Genomic DNA, 23,552 nt, shown 5'->3' on the forward strand with positions numbered 1-23,552 from the left:
TGTCTAAGGTTGGATATAGAAACAAACGGTGTGATAGATACCTGGTGGAAGATTGGAGGCTGCACCTAATTTCTCTTAGTATAACAAGGAGAAAACCTAACAACGAACAGGGGAAACTCCTAAACGTTCACAGAATGTCAGAGCTAGAAGACATTCTGAGTTGAAATCAGAAAAGGAACCTCAAGAGTGTATGCCTCAGTTGTCTTGGGTCACACAGCTCAAGGGGAGAATGTGGACCACTGCTGGAATCTAATTTACACTCTCCTCGGCTTGGGGTGGGGGAATCTCCCTACAACTTGTCCGTGTGAGGTCACCTTTCCCACTTCTGGTGTTAATTGCATGCACTGTGTTGAACAACTCACTCATTGCTCCTCCAAGGAAGGGGGCGTTGCAGAAAAACGAGTTCGAGCCACGGGCACGGGGAAAGTGGGGTGTCCACATATCCACCCGGAACTATGCTGCTTTCTCTGACAAAGTTTTTCTGAAATCTGACTGCGAGGCGTGCGGTGGTTGGGATGAAGTTCGGAGCTGCTGTTTCCTCGGGGAGGCTGGGGCTGGGCGTGCAGAGGGGCGTGGAGCCCGGGGTCCTGGGGCCTGGAGGGCAGAGAGCAGCCCAGGGCACAGAGGAGCTGGACTCAGATTTGGAGGGTTTGGGGTCTTGGAGGGTGGCGGGGAACGCGGAGCAGGACATTGCGCCCTTGCGCCCTGCACAGGTTGCGCAGAGCCAGCTAGTCTTGGGCCTCGGAGGACAGCGGGAAGCGCGGGGCCCGAGCTGCGGGGCGCGGGCGGGAGACGCAGGGCCCGGGGTACTGGGCCTTGGAGGGCGCGAGGTGAGTGAAGGGCCTGGCACACACGGCCCCGGAGCGCAGCGCAGCCTTCCAGCGAGGCCGCGGCCCCGAAACCCCGTGCGGGTGCGGGTGAGGGTGCGGGGCTCCGCGCGCCCTGGGTCCCCGCCCCCGAAGCCCGGCCCCGTGCTGGGCTGTGGAGCACAGGCAGGGCGGGGAGGCCTCGGGTCCGCGCCACGTCCCCCGAGCGGCCGCTGCAGGCCGGGGGCTTTTGTGTCCGCGGAGGCCGCGTCTCCCCCGCGCGCGGGCGGAGCGCAGCGCAGCGCGGCCCAGGGCGCGCGTCTCCTCCCGGCCGGGCGCGGGCGCCGCCCCCAGGCCGCGGCCCTGAGCCCGGCGGATCCCGGCTGAGCCCCGCGAGCGCACGGAGCCCCGAGGCCTCGGCTGCCTCCTAAACTTTTCAAAGTCGGCCCGCGGCTCGGCCGGCCTGGGCTCCGAGCTCGGCCGGGAGGACTCCAGGGACCGAGAGGAGGACCCGGAGGATCAGGAGGAGGACCCAGAGGAGGAGGGGCCGCCGCATCAAAGACACCGGCTTCCCGCGGCCCGGGGGCGAGCCATGCGCGGCGGTCGGTAATGTCAGCGGAACAGGACAAGGAGCCCATCGCGCTGAAGAGAGTTAGAGGTAACCGAGCTGGGTTGGGAGGACTAAGGGAGCGCGGGCCCGCGAGGAAGCCACCGGGGCGCCCCGGGCCTAAGTGCGTGGCTCTAGGCGCCCCGGGTCCCCACTTTGTGTGCAGACGTGCGGCGCTCAGCATCCCTTCCTACCCGGCTCCTCTCCTGCTCCCCACCACACAGCACAATAGACACCTCGGGGTGAAAAAGAGACACCCGCGAACAATACCCACCCCCCAGAAAACTAAGTTGCACTGCCAGAGAGTTGAGGCGCTTGGAGGAATCACCTCCCTCCAAAAGGCAAACACATATTCACTATATTTTCTTTTAGTTTAGGGAGAGGAACTAGATACATTCAGAAGGCGTTTTCTTATTAACCAATAAGATTAAGAATCAAATCATACAAAATCAGCTCCTGCATCATTGGTTTTCTTCCTTGCCTTACTGTCTCAGAGAAAACAGAGAGAAGGACGTATTGAACAAAAGGTACTGCATGTAAATTTAAAACACACACATACTCACTACCACATACCATCTGGAGATTTGGAGATACCTGCCAGCCCTTATTTCCAGCTCTGAGTGGGTTTCTCAGTCTGGGAGTCTCAAAGTTTGTTCATTGTGCAAATATTTGTTGAACATGTACTAGGTACTAGGTACTGTGCTTGGCATGGGTTAAAACAGTGAATAAAGAATTTAGATGTTCTTTACACAGGAGTGTAGCTCTCAGTAAACAATATAAATGGTAAAGTACTGTGCAAAATACCAAAGCAGGGAATGGGGGTAGAAAAGACCGACAGGGAGCGGAGGCCAGGAGTATATAGAAGGTGACCTGGAAGGTGGGCTGAAAGGAAGATGACACAATCCCTGTCTTACCTGGGGAGAAGGCACTCCAGGCAAAGGGAACCAGAGATGCAAAGGCTTTGGGTTTGGTTAGCCTGTGTATCCAAGCCGTGCCAAGGCAGCTATGGTAACTGTGGCAAGGTGAGCTGGGATGAGCTGGAACAGCCAGGTGAGATGGGCAGAGGGTGGGTGTGTCTTGAGAGTCATTAAGACTTTGTCTTTTGCTAGGCACGGTGGGCAGGCCTTTAGCTCCAACACTGCTGAGGCAGAGGCAGGTGGCTGTCTGTGAGTTTGAGGCTAGCTTGATCTATACTAGTAAGTTTCAGTCCAGCTATTGAGACCCTGTCAAAGAAGAAAAAAAAAAAAAAAAAGAAGGAATGCCCCAGGCTTGGTGGCACACGCCTTTAATCCCAGCCCTTGGGAGGCAGAGGCAGGCAAATTTCTGAGTTCGAGGCCAGCCTGGTCTACAGAGTGAGTTCTAGGACAGCCAGGGGTACACAGAAAAACCCTGTCTCAAAACAAACAAAAGAAGAAGGAAGAGGAGGAGGAGGAAGGAAGGCAGGCAGGCAGACAGATTTTGGCTTTTACTCTGAGATGGGAACTGGACAGTTTTTCAGAAAAGCAGTATTGGGTTCCTAAGAGGTTTGTCTGGGTGTTGTGCAGACAATCAGACTGAGGGGAAGGACTGAAGCAGTGAGGCTACTGTGTAACCTTTCCATCCATGCCCCACAAAAGGATAAGGTGCGCATAAGTCGGCAAAATGTCCTTTTGCCTTATGTGACCACAGACATCTATTGATGTCTTGGTTCAGTGTGACTTCCGCATGCACATGACCCCAGTGCGGTGGCATCCATGTTCTTCTCTCAAATGTTTAGGGAGAATTCTCCTTTTCAAGCACTTGGAGGATGGTTCAGTGGGCAAAACATCTGCCCATTAAGTGTGAAGCTCTGAATCCAGGTGCCCAAGACCCCAGTAAATGCCAGGTGGGTGTGGTGGCTCTCCTGTTACTCCAGTAAATGCCAGGTGGGTGTGGTGGCTCTCCTGTTACTCCAGNCCAGTAAATGCCAGGTGGGTGTGGTGGCTCTCCTGTTACTCCAGTAAATGCCAGGTGGGTGTGGTGGCTCTCCTGTTACTCCAGCAGGTGAAAGGGAGACAGGTGACCCCCAGAGCAAACTAGACTCTGACTCAGTGAACGTGGGTTTCAGGTAAGAGACCCTGCTGGAATACATACATTAGAAAGCAATGAAGAACCCACCTCTGGCCTCCACGTGCACGTAAACAGGAAGAAAAGGAGAAATGGACTCTTTAGTTATTGAAACAAAAGTTTTAACTTAGAGCAAAGTGTTACTTTTAAAGGCTTGATGTCTGACAACCTTTCATTTGCTGAATTTTTGTTGTGGTGTTATTGTTTGTTTGTTTGTTTGTTTGTTTTGAGACAGGGTCTTACTGTTGTAGCCTTGGCCATCCTGGAACTGACTATGTAGACCGGGCTAGCCTGGAACTCACTGAGCTCTGCCTGCCTTTGCAGGGGGTGCAGGGATTAAAGATGTGCACCACAGTATTCTGGCTGGTGAAAGATGTAATCCTGTGTTGTTTGTGAGTTAGACTTGCCAAAGCCATCAAGGAATAGACCCTTCTGAGATGCACTTTTCCCCTGAGATTTTTGCAATAGAAGTTTGCCTGTTATTATAAATTGCTTCGGGGTTAACGGAAAGGAAACAGCTTTCGGGTTTGTACCTTTGATCTTAGCAGTCTGTCCTAACCAAATGTAATGTTAATTGGAATGCGTTAGTATTTGATAGTGTGGCCAAGAATACAGATAATCCTTCATATTGCTGTGTTTGCAGCCACATCAGCAGTAGGTAGTTGGCTCAACTTTCAGCTCAAGAATATTCTAAGAGTGAAGATCCCCAAATACAAGAAAATACACAGCCAATATTTTTACAGCATGGAGAGTATCTTTATAATAACTCATTTCCAGACATTAATTTTCCAGATATTTTTGGATTGGTTCCTAGTCCATAAAAGTTTTGTGTTCCTTTTTTTGTTTTGCTATGATTTGGGTTTTTGTTTGTTTGTTTGTTTGTTTAGTTTTTGAGACAGGGTTTCTCTGTGTAGCCCTGGCTGTCCTGGAACTCACTCTGTCGACCAATATGGCCTCAAAGTTGCCGAGATTGACCTGTCTCTGCCTTCTGAGTGTTGCAGTTAAATTTAAAGGTGTGCACCATCAACATCTGTCTGGTTTTGTTTTGCTTTTTTAAAAAGACTCATGTTATGTGGTCCAATTGGTTCAAACTCCAGGCAGATTCCTGCCTCAGCCTTCTGAGGCAGAAACTGCAGGCATGCATGAACAAGCACACTCTGCTTCTATCTGAGCTTTTCTGAAGCACAATACTGCTGAAATTAGCTGCCCTGGAACCGTTTGTTTGTTTTGTTTTGTTTTTTGGTAAATTATATATATATATATTTTTGAGACTCTTTGCAAGATGTGGCTTTTGTGCGGTATAGATTCTTGAGCCGAGTTTCTCAGGCTGTTCTCACCCACTTGTTTTTCCTGGTAGACCTTAGAGTGGTTTTGTGTTTATTTCACGTGTATTAAAAGACTTCATTGAGGAAGAAATAGATTCCAATCACCTGAGACAGACTGTGAAAAATACTGTCCCCTGATCCAAAGGAGCAAATGGCACATTTTAATAAAGAAATCAAAGTCTAAGAAATAAAAAAAAAGACTTCATTAAATTCCTGACCTAGGGGTGTGTGTGTGTGTAAGGTTTGCATACATATGTGTGTATGAAATATGTGTATATATATACATATTTCAATTTAAATGAATTGTTTTTTAAAGGAGATTTATTTTATTTCAAAGTGTGTGTATATGTGGAGGGGAGGTGCCTATGCACGTAAGTACCGGTCATCTTAAAACCAGGAAGACATATGATGCCCTGGAGATAACGTTGCAGTTGTGAGCAACCTGATAAGGGTGGTAGGAACCAGACTGGCATCTTCTGCAAGAGCAGTTGTGCTCTCAAACACGGAGCCATCTCTCCAGAGCCTTAAATGAATTGTTAAGAGAGCAGTACAGCCAAGCAGTGCTGGCACATGCCTTCAGTCTCAGCACTCAGGAGGCAAAGGCAGGTAGGTCTCTGAGTTTGAGGTCAGTGTGGTCTTCATAGTGAGCTCCAGGGCAGCCAGGACTGTGCAGAGAAACCTTGTTTCATAAAGAAAAAAAAAAAGTAATTTAGGGGCTGGAGAGGTGGCTCCTCACTCAGTAGTTTATATACTTACTGCTCTTGCAGAGAACCCAAGTTCAACTCCCAGTACCCACATCGGATGGCTTAACAAGGGCCTCAAATTCCACCTCCAGGGGATCCTGTGGCTCTGGTTTCAAAGGGCACCTGCAGTCTCTCTCTCACATGTACACATGATTTAAAATCATAATAAAAGTGAATCTTTTTAAAAAGTAAGTAAGATGGCTCAGCAGGTGACGGTGCTTGTTGTGTCAGCCTGGTGACCTGAGTTGGGTTCATGGAACTCCAAAACAGAAGGAAGAAAAGTGACTTTAAAAACGTATCCTTTGACTGACACATGCATGCTGTGGAACAGCTACTCCTCCACACATGATGAGTGAATGAATGAATGAATGAATGAATGAACGAATGAATGAGGAACTGCAATAGATAGAACTCAGGTTTGACAAAAATGAGATGTCGTTGACTGAGGACTTTGCTGTAGCGTGCTCTATAGATCAAAACCATCACACCTTTAATCCCAGCACTTGGAATGTAGATGCAGGTGGATCTCTGTGAGTTCCAGGCCAGCCTGGTCTACAGAGTGGGTTTCAGGACAGTTCAGAACTCCATAGTGAGACCTTGTCTTGGAAAAAAAATACATGAAGACATCATAATATCTTGTAATTAAATACAGATTTCCATAGGGCTTGGGAGATGGCTCAGTGGTTAAGAGCATGGGCTACTCTTCTAGAGGATCCAGGTTCAAGTCTCAGTACCCACTGTCAGCTCACAATCATCTGTAACTCCAGTTCCAGGGGCTCCAGTGCCTTCTGGCCTCCTGCAGCACCAGATACATGCACATAGTGCAAAGACAAATATGTCGGCAAACAGTCATATGCATAAAATAAAAGTAAATAAATATTTTTAAATGCTTTTGGATGGGTTACTTCAGTTGGGCAGAATGTTTGCCTAACATGAGGGAAGCCCTGGACTTGAACCAGCTTCAGATAAACTGGATGAGGGGGCACAGGCTTTTAACCCCAGCACTTGGGAGACAGAGGCAGGCTGATCTCTGTCTAAATAGTGAGATCCTGGACAGCCAGGGATATTAATGGAGAGACCCGTCTCAAAAAAACCAAAGAGAGGAAAGGGAAGGGTGTGTGTTTCTTTTTTTTTTTTTTTTTCACTGTTTTTTTTTTATTACATATTTTCCTCAATTACATTTCCAATGCTATCCCAAAAGTCCCCCATACCGCCCCCCACTTCCCTACCCTCCCATTCCCATTCTTTTGGCCCTGGCATTCCCCTATATTGGGGCATATAAAGTTTGCAAGTCCAATGGGCCTCTCTTTCCAGTGATGGCCGACTAGGCCATCTTTCGATACATATGCAGCTAGAGACAAGAGCTCCGGGGTACTGGTTAGTTCATCATGTTGTTCCAACTATAGGGTTGCAGATCCCTTTAGCTCCTTGGGTACTTTCTCTAGCTTCTCCATTGGGAGCCCTGTGATCCATCCAATAGCTGACTGTGAGCATCCACTCCTGTGTTTGCTAGGCCCCTGCATAGTCTCACAAGAGACAGCTATNTTTGGGTCCTTTCAGCAAAATCTTGCTAGTGTATGCAATGGTGTCAGCGTTTNGAAGCTGATTATGGGATGGATCCCTGGATACGGCAGTCTCTAGATGGTCCATCCTTTCATCACAGCTCCAGGGTGTGTGTTTCATGGTTTCATCCATGGTTACCAGGTGAGTTAAAGGCCAGTGTGCAGTAGATGTCTCTCCAAAAAGAAAAACATCAATACAAGAATTCCCATGGAGGCTTAATCTTGAGGGGAAATCCCAAAAGAATTGAGGGAGAGAAACAAATTCAGAGACGAGGAATTATGAATAACCAGAGTTAGCAGTAACATAAGGGGCAGGGTGACATTTACAGAAGTGACAGAGAAGTCCTATAATGTACTAACAGGAGATGCTACCAATAGACAATATTTAGTAAGTGCCCCACTGGGATGGATGAATGGAGGGTTAGGATTGAGAGTGGAGAAATATGGCAGAAATTGGCAGAAGAGCTAGTGGAAGGACGGGAGGGAACAGTTTCCATGTTTAACATTGGACTGTGTGTGACTCAGTACATCAGCAGCAGGCGTCTGAGTCTGGCTCTAAGTCTATTGTTCAACTCCCCCCACCGCCACCCTCACCCCCACCCCCAGGGTTTTCCAGTGTATGCAGAGAGTATACCTGACATGGCTTGTAACTGAAGCGAGTCACTTATGTCAGAAACAGAGACCTGGAAGTCATAGGTAAACAGGTGAATACTAATTAACATCTTGGGAACACACAAGCGTACCCGAGAGAATGAAGAGCCTTGAGGTCTCAAACGTTGAAAAATACTAACATTTGGGAGACAGATGGAGAAGACTGAAGCAGAGCAAGAGAGCTGTCAGGAAAGATGGAGTGGTGGGAGGAAGTCACACGCAGAAGAAGAAGAGTGCACTTACGAGGGACACACAGATGGATCTTGGTGTTTTAAAGAACATTTATTAGGAAGAACAACAATAGGAACTAACCAGTACCCCCAGAGCTCCCTGGAACTAAACCACCAATCAAAGAAAACATATGGGTGGGACTCATGGCTCCAGCTGCATATGTAGCAGAGGATGGCCTTGTCGGTCATCAATGGGAGGAGAGGCCCTTGGTCCTGTGAAGGTTCTATGCCCCATAAGGGAATGCCAGGGCCAGGAAGCAGGAGTGGGTAGGTTGGGGAGTGGGGGGGGGGATAGGGAATCTTTGGAGAGGGAACTAGGACAGGGGATAACATTTGAAATGTAAATAAAGAAAATATCTAATAAAAAATTAAAAAAAACATTTATTCTAGAATAAATTTGGTGGCACACGCCTTTAATCCCAGCACTCAGGAGGCAGAGGCAGGTGGATCTTTTGAGTTGGAGGCCAGCCTGGTCTACAGAGTGAGTTCCAGGACAGCCAGGGCTACACAGGGAAACATAAGATGTATGCATTAGTATGTGCAAGCATGCATACCTGTGTGAATTTATGTGCACTACCTGTGTTCAGGAGGCCACAGAGGCAAGAAGGCTTTGGATCCTCTGGAACTGGGGTTACAAGCAGTTGTGAGTGCCGAGAACTGAAATCAGGTTCTCTGGAAGAGCAGCCAGGGCTCTTAACTGCTGCACTCCCTCTGTGTGTGTGTGTGTGTGTGTGTGTGTGTGTGTGTGTGTGTATTGTTGTTGTTGTTGGTTTTTTTGTTGTTGTTATTTTAAGTAGAGTCTTTTTGCTTGTATTTTTCAGACAGTATTACTTCGTGTATCTCTGGCTGTCCTGGAATTAGTTCTGTAGATCAGGCTGGCCTCAAACTCACAGAGATCTGCCTGCTTCTGCTTTCCAAGTGCTAAGATTGAAGGTGTGTGCTACCACCACCCCAATAGTAGAGTCTTACTATACAACACTGACTGGCCTAGAATGTACTGTTGAGACCAGACTGGCCTTGAACTCACAGAGATCTGTCTTCCTGAGTGCTGATATTAAAGTCATGCCATACCACCACTCAGCTGGTAGAGTGTTATTATATAACACTGACTGGTCTGGAATGCTGTTTAGACAAGGCTAAGGCTGGCCTTGAACTCACAGAGATCTACCACCCTTCTGCCTCTGGAGTGCTGGGATTAAAGATATGTGCTGTCTTTCCCCAGATGGAACTTTAAAAAAAAAAAAAGATTTATTTCTGAGTGTCTGTCTCTGTCTTTCTCACTGTCTCCATTCTCTCTACCCCCATCCCTCTGTGTGTGTGTGTGTGTTGTATGCACTCTCTTGCGTCTGTCCTATGCAGGAGTCTAAATGTCCAGACTGGAGCATTGCCTACCCTTGGGTTGCTGGCCTTTATAACACCATGTACGCACTGGTCCCAGACTCCTGTGCTCTGACAACAGTTAGTGTTTAATTATGGAGCCCTCTCTCCATTCTGTCTTTAACATGTTGACTGGAAGTCATGTGTTTTACCTCTTGGTTGTATGACAGAAACTCCTTATAGGATGAAGGTCTGTTTTGACTCACAGTTTCAGGTTCCATTGTGGGGAAGGGACAGTAGTGGGCACACGTGGTGGAGGCTTGGTCACATGACTGCAGACAGAAGCAGGGAGAGCTAGACTCAAGAATAGGTAGACTCTTAAATGCTCCCCTCGGGGGCTGGAGAGATGGCTCAGCGTTTAAGAGCACTGACTGCTCTTCCAAAGGTCCTGAGTTCAAATCCCAGCAACCACATGATGGCTCACAACCATCTGTAACGAGATCTGATGCCCTCTTCTGGAACAGCTACAGTGTACTTACATATAATAAATAAATCTTAAATAATAATAAAAAAAGGCCAACCTCTAGTGATCTACTTGTGCCAGTAAACTCATTCCCTTAAGGCTCTTCTTGCCTGGCACACAAGCTGGGCATAGTGGCACAAACCTGTAACCCTCAGTAGGCTGAGGCAGGAGAATCTTGAGTCCCATACTGTAGTTAGCTACCTCTCTCTCTCTCTCTCTCTCTCTCTCTCTCTCTCTCTCTTTATCTCTCTCTCTCTCTCTCTCTCATAGACACACACATACAGCACTACAACAACACAATACATAAATAAATGATTTGGTTTTGATTTTTTGAGACAGGATTTCTCTGCATCTGTTCTGGAACTATATAGATCATATATATAGAGAGAGAGAGATAGATAGATAGATAGATAGATAGATAGATAGATCTTAAATATATTTTGCCTGCATGTATGTATGTGCCTGGTGCTGGGAGCAAAAGCATGTGTGCCACCACACCCAGCTTATAAATTAATAAATGTAATGAAAATTTTTAAAAAGACAAACAAAGGTAGGAGGAGATATTAAAATAATATCTTCAACTTCCAAAACAGAGAGTGAATGAATCTAAAAATGAACAAAGTCCTGGAAACATAGCCCAGGAGTAGATTATTTGCTTAGCATGTGTAAGGTCCTGAATTCCATCCCAACACCATTTAAATAAATAAAATGTAAGGACAAAATATAACTTTCCCAACTTAATGATCTTTTTTTAAAAATAGTGTTCATGGTTCTTTTTGAAGGTGTACTTTAAAATTTATTTTTATTTCATGTACATTGGTGTTTTGCCTGCATGTATGTGTGTGAGAGGGTGTCAAACTCCCTGGAATTGGAGTTACAGACCGCTGTGAGCTGCTGTGTGTGTGCTGGGAATTGAACCAGGTTCTCTGGAAGAGCAGCCAGTGTTCTTAACCATGAACTAATTCTCCAGCCCTAAGGTAATGTTTTTTTCAAAGTGTTTTTTCTTAATCCCTAGAGCAGTGGTTCTCACAGGTTGAAGGAGTTGTCTAAGACCCTTAGAAAACACAGATATTTACATTTCAACTCACAACAGTAGCAACATTACAGTTATAATAGTTAATGTATCATCAAAAATAATATATAGTTAAAGTGGCAACAATGTTATGGTTGGGTCAGCACAACATGAGGAACTGTATTAAAGAGTTTACAGCATTAGGAAGGTTGAGAACCACCTCCCTACATGAGTCTTTTAAAAACCCTCTTGAGCTGGAATGTGACTCACTTAACAAAAGTGTTTGCTTAGCGTGCAGAAAGCCCCAGACTCCATCCCCAACACTGAATAATTTCAGAGAAGTGACACATGCCTGTAATCCGAGCACTGGAGAGGTGAAGGCAGAAGGATCAGAAGTTCAAGGTCATCTTTATCTACCTGGTGACTTAAAGGCCAACCTGAGCTACATAAGCCCCTGTCTCAAAAGGAAAGGAAAGGAAAAAAATAAAACAAAAAGGAAAAGGAGAACATTTCCCTTAATGAAGAAAACACTGCAGTTTGTTTTCCTTTAGTTCCATGAAATACTAGTGAATTTTAAATTTTAACGCTGTTTCTTAAAAAATATTGTCTGGTGAGGCTGGAGAGATGGCTGTTGTTAGAGCACTGGCTTCTCTTCTAGAGAACCAGATGAGATTCTCAGCACCCACAGGAGGGCTCCCAGCTGTCTGCGACTTCAGTTCCAGAGGATCTGATGCCCTCTTCTGGCCTCTGTGCACACTGCAGGCATGTGGTACACAGATGTACATGTGAGAGAGAGAAAAAAAACTATGTACAATTTAATTTTTTTTAATTAAAGATTAAAAAAGGGCTGGAGAGATGGCTCGGAGGTTAAGGGCACTGACTGCTCTGCCGAAGGTCCTGAGTTCAACTCCCAGCAACCACATGGTGGCTCACAACCATCTGTAATGGGATCTGATGCCCTCTTCTGGTGTGTCTGAAGACAGCTACAGTGTACTTCCATATAATAAATAAATAAATAAATAAATAAATAAATAAATAAATAAATCTATCTTTTAAAAAAGGTTTAAAAATATGATTTTATGAAAGTATTACTACGTGTTCCTCTGTATACACAGAAGGAAAATAGAGCCGTCGACAGCAAGCCGGGTGTCTGAAGTGAGTTAGCTTCACGGTTGTGTGTGGCTGGTGGGGCTTGAGATGCTTTTCAGTCAGTAGGTTTTAACAGTCATTACCAGATGGCGAATGTAAGTGACCACAGCATAGGAAGTAGGATTTTCATGGCGGTGGCAGCTCGTGGAAACAACCACCATGGCTGAAGCTTTCAGACAAACCAAGCAAGGCTGGAGCTACTAAACTACGTGAACTCCAGAAGGGAAGCATGTGGGATATAACCCGACTTCCGAGAAAATGATGCTCATGGGGTCTCACTCCGGCCTTGACTTGGAGGAGAGGGGTGAAGTTCTGAGGATCAAACCTGGGTGTGAGGCACCTGTGAGGCCAGTGCTCAACTCCAACCCAAGCCCTCCAAGGTTTTTAAAAAAGTATTTACTGGGACAAGGGCTATTGACTGTGGTGTATTGTTGTAAGCCTTGCAGCTCTGAGGGGCAAGGGCTGTCCCAGTGGAAGCAAGTGTTGCTGCTCTGAGGGGAAAGGTGTCCTGGCAGTTGAGAGCAAAATCACATTGTGCAACAAACCTCCTTACATAAGAGGTTTATTGGGAAAGACACAAGAGGGTGGCTGCCTCTGCTCAGGTGAGAAGCAGCAAAGAACTGACCCGGAGACAGGTTTTCTTTCCAGCAGACTTTTCCAGGAGATTTCCAGAGCAGTGACTGGTAGGATTTCAAGTCCTGATCTTGGGACAAGCCCAAGGATTGGTAAATTTTTGAGCTCAGAGATTGGTGGGTTTTCAAACCCAGAAGTGAGCTCTGACATTTTACCTTGCACCTCCCCCCCGTTTTTTGTTTATTAGTAGTAAGCTATCAGGTGTAGTACAACCAATTTAAGCGTATCCCTGACTAGCTTACTGAAACACAGACTATGGTTATTTTATTTGACTTTGACATTTGGCAGCTGAGGTAGGATCAAGCAAGGGGATGGAGCAGCAGATTTCAGCATCTCAGCATCCCGAAGGGTAAACGAATCCTGTCACAGCTGCTCTCTTAGTCTTCCATTCTGCATTCCATTAAGCATTAAGAATGATTTTCTGCTCTTTGAGCAGATGAAAGACATCTTTCTTTAAAAGTCAGTTTGGATTATATCAGATTGTAATACCAATTTTTACTTATAGCATTTAAAAGAATGGTATGAACAGTCTTGAGGATTTTGTAGTCAATAAGGTCTATTGGCTATGCAAAGACATTTCTTTTTTATGTCTCAGACAGTCTCAGAGCTGTTCTTACATAGCAGGATCAACACATATATTGCCTGTCTTGTTGATCTCACCAAACTCCCTCTTTTTGTTTGTTGCCAAGGTCATCAGGTTGTCTTCCCGGTCAAATCTTATTATCAATAATTTGGATGGACGATACAGCTTCTCTTTTCCTGTCAGAACAAATGTAAAACCTCATCCCCAACATAACATATTTCCTTTCTCTCATTTTGGAATTAGGACTTGTATAGGTTGATCTAATTCAGCAGTTCTTTCTGAAATCCAGTGTATCGTAGCAATTGTGCTATTTGTCTCATTGACTTTTAAAGAACCTAAAGTCAACAAAGCACGTTTTAAACCATCTTTTGGAGATACTATACCCTTCTTCTGTTCTATGAGCATGTCCTTCAAAGTCCTGTTAGGTCTTCTTATTATGGCTTGACGTATAGGATTGTGAGCTATAACTAGAATAGGCTTCATGCCATGATGTCCATAAGACTGTTGTATTTTAATGGACATGTATGTGTGAGCATCATCAGTTTTAATATGGAAAGGCATCTCCAAGATAGCCATCATTTCTAATAAATGTGCAATCTCAGAATCATCCCCCTCAGAACTCCGGGCAGAAGTCCATTGGAACTCCAAACATGTATCAACTGTATGATGTATTAACATGTGTACGTATCTTAATACTCCAAACTATAAAATGAAACACACAATCAGTTGTTTGGCATTTCTCTAAATTCTGCATAAGCAGAATCTGGATTCTTAATTCAATATATTGCATCTCTAAGGGCTATCGTTCTAATTTCTTAAGCTCCTGTGGAACCTTTCTGTCTGGAACTACGCTTTTTGATGTTATTGTACGTTACAGATTGAATTCTTTTGAGATTTAAAGATTTTGATTTAAATATTCCTTTAACCTCTGTTTTATGGTCTCTAGTTTAGTATCTAATTTCTCAGTCTCTTCTTTCTCCAAGTCTGTTTTGTTCTGATTTCTCCCAAAGATGATATACAAAACTGTAATCATTGAAAAAAACATAGCCATTTGTATGCTGATAAGCAAAACAAGATCATATCGAACCCGGAAGCATTGTATTATTGTGTTTCCCTCCATCCCAAATATAGAAGGCATTTTTCTTTTATAATTTCAAAACTTCTCCCTGAAGACTTTATTTCTTACATTTAAATTAAAATTTTCTCTTTATGGTTTTTTTATATTTAGTTTCCCTTCTCTTTTATTGTTCTTTAAACTCAATACCTTATCAGTGAGATTCTTGGGAATTTTTAGTTTGTATCTTGTGCTATGTTAGCCCCACCCCAGCTAGCTTAATCGGTAGAGCATGTGGCTATTAATCTCAGGGTCTTAGGTTCCTGCCCCACATTGGGCACCAAAATGTATAACCAATTTAAGCATATCCACAACTAGGTTACAAATAAGTGAGACTCAGACTATGGTTATCTTATTTGGGTTTGACAATTACTTAGGGGTCACCCCTAATCTACTTTTCTAGCTGATGACCTGGCTACCTCCCCAGCAGTGTACCCCAGATACTTGCTGTTTCTCCTGGCCAAGTGCTCGTGGTTCCTCTCCCCTCACAATTATTTCTTCCTTTCTGGTTCTCCCTCCTTCTCTCCTCTCTCCTCCAACCAGGTCACTCTAACCCACCTACCTCTAATCCCTCCAGTAATCCCTCCAGTAATCCCTCCAGTAAAGTAGCCAATTTTACATAATCAATAGTTTTAAATCAAGGAACAAGTTTTACACAACAAAAGCTTGTAAGCATAAAAATTCACTTATAGGCCTAGACCTTTGGGTCTAGAATTTAGCATTACAATATACAGCAACAGATCAAACCTCAACAATCAGGGCTTAGGGGGTCATGTTATTGTTACACTACTGTCACGCTGATTGGGGGCACCTAGGTCCTAGGGGCAAACTTGACCTTCAATGACAGGGTGTTATCTGAGATCATAGGCCTCTGGTCCTATATTTAGGGGCTGATAATCCTGTAATAGCAACTGGTTAAAAATCTGGTTAGAAATCTTTCAGATCTGTTGGTGAAGAAATCTAGACAAGCAGATTATGAGACAGGGTACAATTAATAGAGTTAGGAAAAGAAGGAAGAGGCAGTGTCCAATTCCATGTTGGATTGTCAGTGATGCACTGTCCAGATGCATTGAGCCATTCCTTATGTTTTTTGGAGATCTGTCTGAAGTTGTCAGATCTTATTTTTTCCTATACCCAACTGATTGGCATAAAAATCAACATTCTTCCCTGAGGAAGAGGCAAAGACCACACTTCTCCACTGTTAGTAAATCTAATCCTGGCCAATTTGTAGCCCTACAGCAGCCAGTGAGCCTGTTTGACCCTGGAGGGTGAGGATCTGAGCTACCTGTTGGAGATCCTAGATGAACTGAGAGAAAAACTGATAGGAGGCAGTTAGGGATGTAGTTAGTCCTTCAGTTAAAGTGGCACTGCCAGAGGTTAAACCCACGTTGTGAAGAAGAATAAGACCTGAACCATTCATTTGTCATTCATGTCATGCCAGTTTAAACTCTGGAATGGGATTGGGCAAGGGCTCTTCTCCAGGTTCCACCCCCAATTTTGGGAAAAGGAACACCAGGGCACAAATCCCAGACCACAAAGTAGATAGGCAGCAGAAAACTTGAGTGCCACAGAGGACTGAAGGGTTGTGACTATTTCGACATGAGTGCTCAGGGTCAGGGTATGATCACAGTCTGAGGAATGCAGTGTGCCCATAAAGTGTGTCTCTGAGGGGCTGAATCAGCCTGTGATACCCCAGATAAGTGAGGAGTGGGGATTTGGCTGAGAGCTGTTACTGAGCAGCACGGTCTGTTAGTGGGTATGAGAGTCCAGTGGGTGATGGTGGTTGTGAGTTTGACTCAGGAGGTACATGCATCCAGCACTTTCCAAAGTGGCCAGGCACTGGTCTTCAGTAGCTGATCTGCAATTAGGATGGCCCACATTTGTTCCATGGTATGTGCAAGACCATTATGAGTAACCTTGTTAAGTTTTTGGCCACTTTTTACAGTAATTTTCCTTTTGGTTATAGAGAAAACAGGCACGGGGGGGGGGTAACCTCTAATGAAGGAGAGATGGATAAGGGGGGTATGGGGAAGTGGATTAGTTTTTGACAGCCGAATAGAGAAAGTTCCTGACCCTATTAAGATGGGCTGTTGGTTACCAGTAGGGGTCTCCTGGACATTAAACACCTGTATGTAAGAGCTATGTTGAACAGGTGTAGATAGGAAGAGATAGAAGAGAGAACAATTTTTGATATAAAAAAATTTTTTTAGAATAAAGGGGGAAAGCTTGTTGAGTGGCAGAGTTGCTGCCATTGGAAACTGATCATGCCAATTTTGGCCACTGAACTGTCATGAAGCCATGCTGTTTATAGTAATAGAGTGAGGCTTTAATAAGATCTGTGTCTGTGGAGGGAGAGAGGAAGGGTCAAAAAAACCAACTACAGAGTGAGTTCCAAGACAGCCAGGGTTACACAGAGAAACCCTCTTCCGAAAAACAAAACAAACACACAAACAAAGAGAAAGCTCTACTCTGTTGTTTGGTTTAGTTTGAGACAAGGTCTCACTCTGTAGCCCAGGCTGGCTTGAAACCTGCCTCAGACTTCAAAATCTGGATTATGGGTATGTCCTGGCTGCATTTTTTTTTTAAAAAATCTTGAAGATTCTAGGTTTGTTAAATGTTTATCTGGAGCCAGACGTGGTGGCGCATGCCTTTAATCCCAGCACTTGGGAGGCAGAGGCAGGCAGATTTCTGAGTTCGAGGCCAGCCTGGTCTACAAAGTGAGTTCCAGGACAGCCAGGGCTACACAGAAAAACCCTGTCTCAAAAAACCAAATAAAATAAAATAAAATAAAATAAAATAAAATGTTTATCTGCATCTGTTGACATGATCACATGGGGGGTTTCCCCCTTTATACTAAAATAGTTGATTATGTTGCTTGATTTTCTATCTATCTATCTATCTATCTTTGTTTTTTGGTTTTTTTGTTTGTTTGGTTGGTTGGTTGGTTTTTCGAGACAGGGTTTCTCTGTGTAGCCCTGGATGTCCTGGAACTCACTCTGTAGACCAGGCTATTGAATTCAGAGATCCCCCTGCCTCTGCCTCACTCCTGGGTGCTGGGTATAAAGGTTCTACCACCACCTGGCTAGAAGTTTGAGGATTTTAAGTTTAAGGACAGCCTGAGATACTATCTAAAAATCAAAAGCAAAGACAGGAAGACAGACAGACAGACAGACAGATGGACGGACAGACAGGAAGGAAGGAAGGAAGGAAGGAAGGAAGGAAGGAAGGAAGGAAGGATGCTAACCAAAAAAGCAAACTATGGGGATTGTGTAAACATAACTACAGGAAACCACTTCCACATTCCGGATTTAACTAAAATGAAGTTGGGGTCCCTGGAACCTGGAGGGTTGGAGGGATGGCCCTGTAGAGTTAAGCCCTCAGAGACTCCGAGATGTAGATGCTGTAGGGCTGGGCTCCTGTGCTGAACACATGCTCCCTAGCTGGGAGTGCTGTTTTAGGAGATCCTGCCTAAGGGGCTGTGCCTTTGGGAGCTGTATCTATCTGGTCCTCTCTTTCTTAATTGCTCTCTGTCTTGTTTTCCTTGACATTTCCTCCACCCTCGCCTTGGTGATCCAGTGCTTGGGCCAAGCAGCTGGGAGTGAAGCTCTGACACTGAGCTGAACACTCAGCTTCACTTCTCTCAAGTTATAGCCAGCACTTTCTCACAGCAAGAAAGTAATACAACAGGTTACATATAATAGAGACTGGTTGTTGGTGAGACGGCTCAGTGGGGGAAGGCACTTGCTGAAACCTATCAACTTGAGTCTGGTTCCCTGATTCCTCAGTGGGAAGAGAAAACCAGTTCTCTCAGGTCATCATTTGACCTTCACACACACACACACACACACACACAAATATATATCTTATATACACTTAAAATAGTCGTAAGGTTAAACAAAAATGATAAAGAAAGTAGATCTTTTTAGTGGCCTCAGTGACCATTCCTTTAATCTTTTAGGGACCTTGACTTAGGCCAAATTGGGACTGGTGGCTTCCATGCTGAAAACGAATTTCAGGATCACTCAGCATGAAGTAGAGTTGGAGACTTTATTAAAGATATATTTTTCAGTGTTCTGCCTGTCTGTATGCCTGATCTCACTATATATGGTTGTGAGCCATCATGGGTTGCTGGAAATTGAACTCAGACCTTGGGCAGAACAATCAGCACTCCTTAATCTCTGAGCCATCTCCCCAGCCCCTGTTAAAGATATCTTAATGTAGGCTTAAATTGTGAAAGGTAGGGCAAATGAGGCACTCAGAAAAAAACTGATGACACGTCCAAGGGTAGGTGTGGGCTCAAGAAAGAGCGTATTCAGCCGGGCGTGGTGGCGCACGCCTTTAATCCCAGCGCTCGGGAGGCAGAGGCAGGCAGATTTCTGAGTTCGAAGCCAGCCTGGTCTACAAAGTGAGTTCCAGGAGAGCCAGAGCTATACAGAGAAACCTTGTCTCAAAAAACCAAAAAGAAAAAAAAAAGAGAGAGAAAAAAGAGAGAGCATATTCATGACCTCTGCTTTAGTTACATAAACTATTTTGGTGGCTCTCAAGTTATGTCTCAAAAGTCTGACTAAAACCCTTTTCTGTTCATCCCTTTGTCTTTGTCTTGTGTTCAGTGAAGTTATAGGATGCTCCAGAGATGCACTGGGTGAAATTGTACTCTGATGAGGGGTTGAGTCCCTGAGAGCTCCAGGTTCACTGCTGGGGAGGAAGCCAGCCTTCAGCAACTGCTATGCTAGATTCTTAGGAGAGGGGCTCCTCCCAGCTTCCTGTCCCTGTAATTGTCCCTGTCCTTATATCCTTCTGCCTTAATCATATCACAATGAGATCTATGAAGCAGTTTCACCTCCAAGTGGGAATATTATGGGATTTACTTTTTTGTAGGTGGTGACAGTGGACTGGATGGGTTAGGAGGGCCCAATATACAACTAGGAAGCCCAGATAAGAAAAAACGCAAGGCCAACACACAGGTAAGTTGACATTTTTAAAAAGTTATTGTTTTTTTTAAGATCTGGTGTTTTGATGTGGTTGTTTGTTTGTTTGTTTGTTTGTTTTAAAGCAAGTGTTTATGTGCATGTGTGTAGGTACCCCGGGAGGCCTGAAGTTACAGGCAGTTGTGAGCCACCTGAGATGTGTGCTGGGAACTGAACTCAGGTCCTCTGGAAGAGTGTAAGTGCTCTTAACCACTGAGCAGCCTCTGGAGACCTGATGGTTTCCTTAGTAACAGTTTCACTTGGGGTGATCAAGAGGATAAGTGAATGTTTCCATTTGGCCATGTAGTTTGCTTCCTGTCTGCTTCAGAGCCTAACCGAGGGTTCTGCACTCAGTGTGCTGTGTGCTAGTCTACCCTGTCATTCTATTTAAAGATTTTCAAATAGTTTTACCTTGAAGTAACTATTCTGTTATTATGGCAGTCAGTATTGTGTGGATATCATGAAGTAATTATAGCGGAAGTCTTTGTTGTAACTTGTGATTATAATAAGCACACACAGCCATTTATGGTTTTTTATTTGTTTATTCATGTATTTGTTTATATGTGTGTGAGTGCCTGCATGTACGGCTGTATATCGTGTGCATGCAGTGCTCTTGGAGGCCAGAAGAGGGCGTGGAATCACCCAGAACTGGTTACAGGTGGTTGTGAGCCCCTGTGGGTGTTGGAAACTAAACCCCAGCCTCTGGCAGAGCAGCAAGTGCTGTTTCCTCGGATCATCTCTCCAGCCTGCTTTATGATTTGATTTGCTGGAAACTGAGGCACTCTTCTGCTGACAATGAGTATGAGTTACTTTGATAGGAATCCAAATTATATTTTGTTTCCACTTTGGTCACTGTCTGTTAAATCTGAAGTGTAACCATTAGATATGTAGAGATTAGGGCTTTGAGAATGCTTTAATTATGGCTCTCCTGACATAAAAAAAAAAAAAACACTTGGAATTTGTTTATCGCTAAGTAGCTTTATGACTATTTGGAGTATAAAAAAGTTTTGATTGGAGCACGTCAGTGTTTTAAGAGAGAGGATGGAGCTGCAGGCGAGCACATGCATGAAAGCTATGGCAGGCCTCTGAAATGATTGATTTGTTTTTATTTTATGTGTGTGAGTGATGATCCGCATATATTTCTGTATACCAGATGCATGCCTGGTACCCGTGGCGAGCAAAAGAAAGTATCAGATCTCCAGGATCTGAGCTACAGACAGTTGTGAGCCACCACATGGGTGCTGGGACTGGAACCCAGGTCCTGAGGAGCAGCCAGTGCTCGCCACTGCAGAGCATCTCTCCTGCCCAGTGACGGGCTTCTTGAGAGAGCTAAATGAAGTTTGAAATAGCGACGAGTTTGAGCTAGAGAAGCGTGCCTCATCTCCATCCCTAAGTGGGAAAAATGTGTTTTATACTGCGGGTGTGTGCACCTGAGTGTCAGTGCTGGGGAAGGCCTTGAGGAAGGTGTCAGATGCCCCGGAGCTGCACTTGTAGGTGGTTAGGGTCCATGTGCTGGGCGCCAAACTTGGGTCCTCTGGGAGAGCAGGGTGTTCTCTTGACCACTGAGCCATCTCTGCAGCTCCATATGTTTTTATCAAATATAATTAAATATAAACGTCGGGGAGGGCAATTGAAGAAACTGAACATGCATCCGGACTCTTTGTTTCCCCTTTCTATTCTCCTTGCAGGGGTCTTCCTTTCCTCCGCTGTCAGAGTACGCGCCACCACCGAATCCAAACTCCGACCATCTAGTGGCTGCCAATCCGTTCGATGACAGCTACAACACCATTTCCTATAAACCACTGCCTTCATCTAATCCATATCTTGGCCCTGGGTATCCTGGCTTTGGAGGCTACAGCACGTTCAGAATGCCACCCCACGTCCCTCCAAGAATGTCTTCTCCCTACTGTGGTCCTTACTCACTCAGGAATCAGCCACACCCATTTCCTCAGAATCCTTTGGGCATGGGCTTTAACCGGCCTCATGCTTTTAACTTTGGGCCACATGATAATTCGAATTTTGGAAACCCACCTTATAATAATGTACTGACTCAGGACATTAACATGCCCGGTCAGCATTTTAGACAAGGCTCTGCTGAAAACTTCAGTCAGATTCCCCCGCAGAATGTTGGCCAAGTATCTAACCCTGACCTGGCATCTAATTTTGCTCCTGGGAATAATTCAAACTTTACCTCTCCGTTAGAATCGAATCATTCGTTTATTCCACCCCCAAACGCGTTTGGCCAAGCAAAAGCTCCACTTCCCAAACAAGACTTCACTCAAGGGGCAACCAAAACCCCGAGTCAGAACTCGTCCACTCACCCACCTCACCTAAATATGGAGGATCCAGGCAATCAGAGTAACGTCGAGTTAAAAAATGTCAACAGAAACAACGTTGTCCAAGAGAACAGCCGTTCGGGCAGCGCAGAGGCCACCAACAACCATGCGAATGGGACCCAGAACAAGCCCCGGCAGCCCAGGGGCGCGGCTGACCTGTGCACCACCGACAAAAGCCGCAAGTTCTCCCTGCTCCCCAGCCGGCATGGCCATTCCTCCTCTGACCCTGTGTACCCGTGCGGGATTTGTACAAATGAAGTGAATGACGATCAGGACGCCATTCTGTGTGAAGCCTCTTGTCAGAAGTGGTTTCATCGCATCTGCACTGGAATGACCGAAACAGCCTACGGGCTCCTGACAGCGGAAGCATCCGCAGTGTGGGGCTGTGACACGTGCATGGCTGACAAGGATGTCCAGCTCATGCGCACTAGAGAGGCCTTTGGTCCACCTGCCGTGGGCGGCGATGCCTAAGTACGGCTGTCGGCTAACGTGGGTTCATTGTTCTGTGTAGAACAGAGATTTGGTGACATAGGATTTTAATGTTTGACATTATTTTTTTAAAGGCACACACAAAAATATTACATTTTAGTTCTTACTAACAATGCTTCATTTTATTGTTTTTTGTTTGTTGTCTTAAAATGAGATTAATGTGGGGGGTAGAGACATTTACAAATAAATGTTCATTGTTATTTATCATAAACACAAAAGCCTCTTGAAGCTTCAAAATAATATATGACAAAAATAGGCAGGTTGTAACTTTTAAAAGTTAGAGTCATTGAAAAAAAATGTATATTTCAGCGTTAAACTTTGACCGTGTGAACGTACATATTTGGTTCAAGAGTAGACCAATTTAACATGTTCTCTGAATACAATCTGTGTGGGGATAACATAGGGGGATATGTATCTTTAATAGATTTTAAATGGCTTTTTTTTTTTTACTTTATTGTTAGAATTTGACACCTGATTCTTCCTCTTCTAGGGTCTTTGAAATATGTGAATTTCATTGTGTCAAATCAGTCTTTCCAGGATATCTATGTAGTTACAAGACAGACACTGGTCATAGCATAGAGTCTATTCCAAGCAGTAGTTGCTAATTAACTGGTGGGTTGTGCCACATGAAATTGCTAATATCAGCTCACTGGTTTTAGTAAAGTTGGCATAACACGTTTCCACATGTGTCGTTTAGAATTATGCTGGCATTGTGTTCTCTATTTTTAAATTATTCTTGTTTCTGTTAATGTTTTCCACATAATAATGCAGAGTGCTCAGACTCGTGAACACTTTCTTCCACACACGGCTAAACTGGGACAGTCTGCAAAGAGAGGGGCAGGAGTGGCCATGGGGTCTTACAGGGCTCCGCTGCTCTGAGAACTAAGCACTGGTGGTTGGAGGAATGTTCTGGAGATCTGAGCCTGTAAGATGAACCTCAGGGAAGTTCAAAATCCACTTAAAGTAAAGGCCCGTGAAGAGGCAAGGCCAACGCTTCCTTGGGGCTGTGCTTCAGGCTTAGTGGTTTCTGGTGTAACTGGGGATGGTGTGAGAAGGCACCTGAGAGGACCTGACCTCCAGAGGGATGCTCTAAGATCCTCCAAAATGGCACACAGATATTTTAGGAAAGGATCATAACCTGTGACTTTAATAAACAAATGGTGTATAGGACAGTAGGTAGCAATTTAGACAACAGTGGGGTATCCCTAATAATGCTTTGATATTCATTATCAGTGTGACCATAAAAAGTTCTGAATGTGGGGCTGGTAGCCTGGCACTGTATACAAGAGCCCTTGCTGCTCTTGCAAAGGACCTGGATTCAGTTCCCTGAAGCCACAGTGGTCAATGTACAACCACCTGTATCTCCAGTTCCAGGGAATCTGATGCCCTCTTCTGGCCTTTATAGGCACTGCACACACAA

At 44.8% G+C, this 23,552-nt stretch overlaps 1 protein-coding gene across 1 annotated transcript; it reads left to right on the forward strand.

Moving 5' to 3' along the window:
* Positions 1 to 1,169: 1,169 nt before the first annotated feature.
* On the forward strand, positions 1,170 to 23,552 carry Pygo1 (pygopus family PHD finger 1). Its single transcript, XM_021173379.2, has 3 exons — positions 1,170 to 1,464; positions 19,219 to 19,304; positions 20,996 to 23,552. The coding sequence occupies exons 1-3, from the start codon at positions 1,416 to 1,418 to the stop codon at positions 22,112 to 22,114; spliced, it is 1,254 nt and encodes a 417-aa protein (XP_021029038.1). The 5' UTR covers positions 1,170 to 1,415; the 3' UTR covers positions 22,115 to 23,552.

The sequence above is a fragment of the Mus caroli genome, chromosome 9 (genome assembly GCF_900094665.2).
Source record: "Mus caroli chromosome 9, CAROLI_EIJ_v1.1, whole genome shotgun sequence".
NCBI classification, from domain to species: Eukaryota; Metazoa; Chordata; class Mammalia; order Rodentia; family Muridae; genus Mus; species Mus caroli.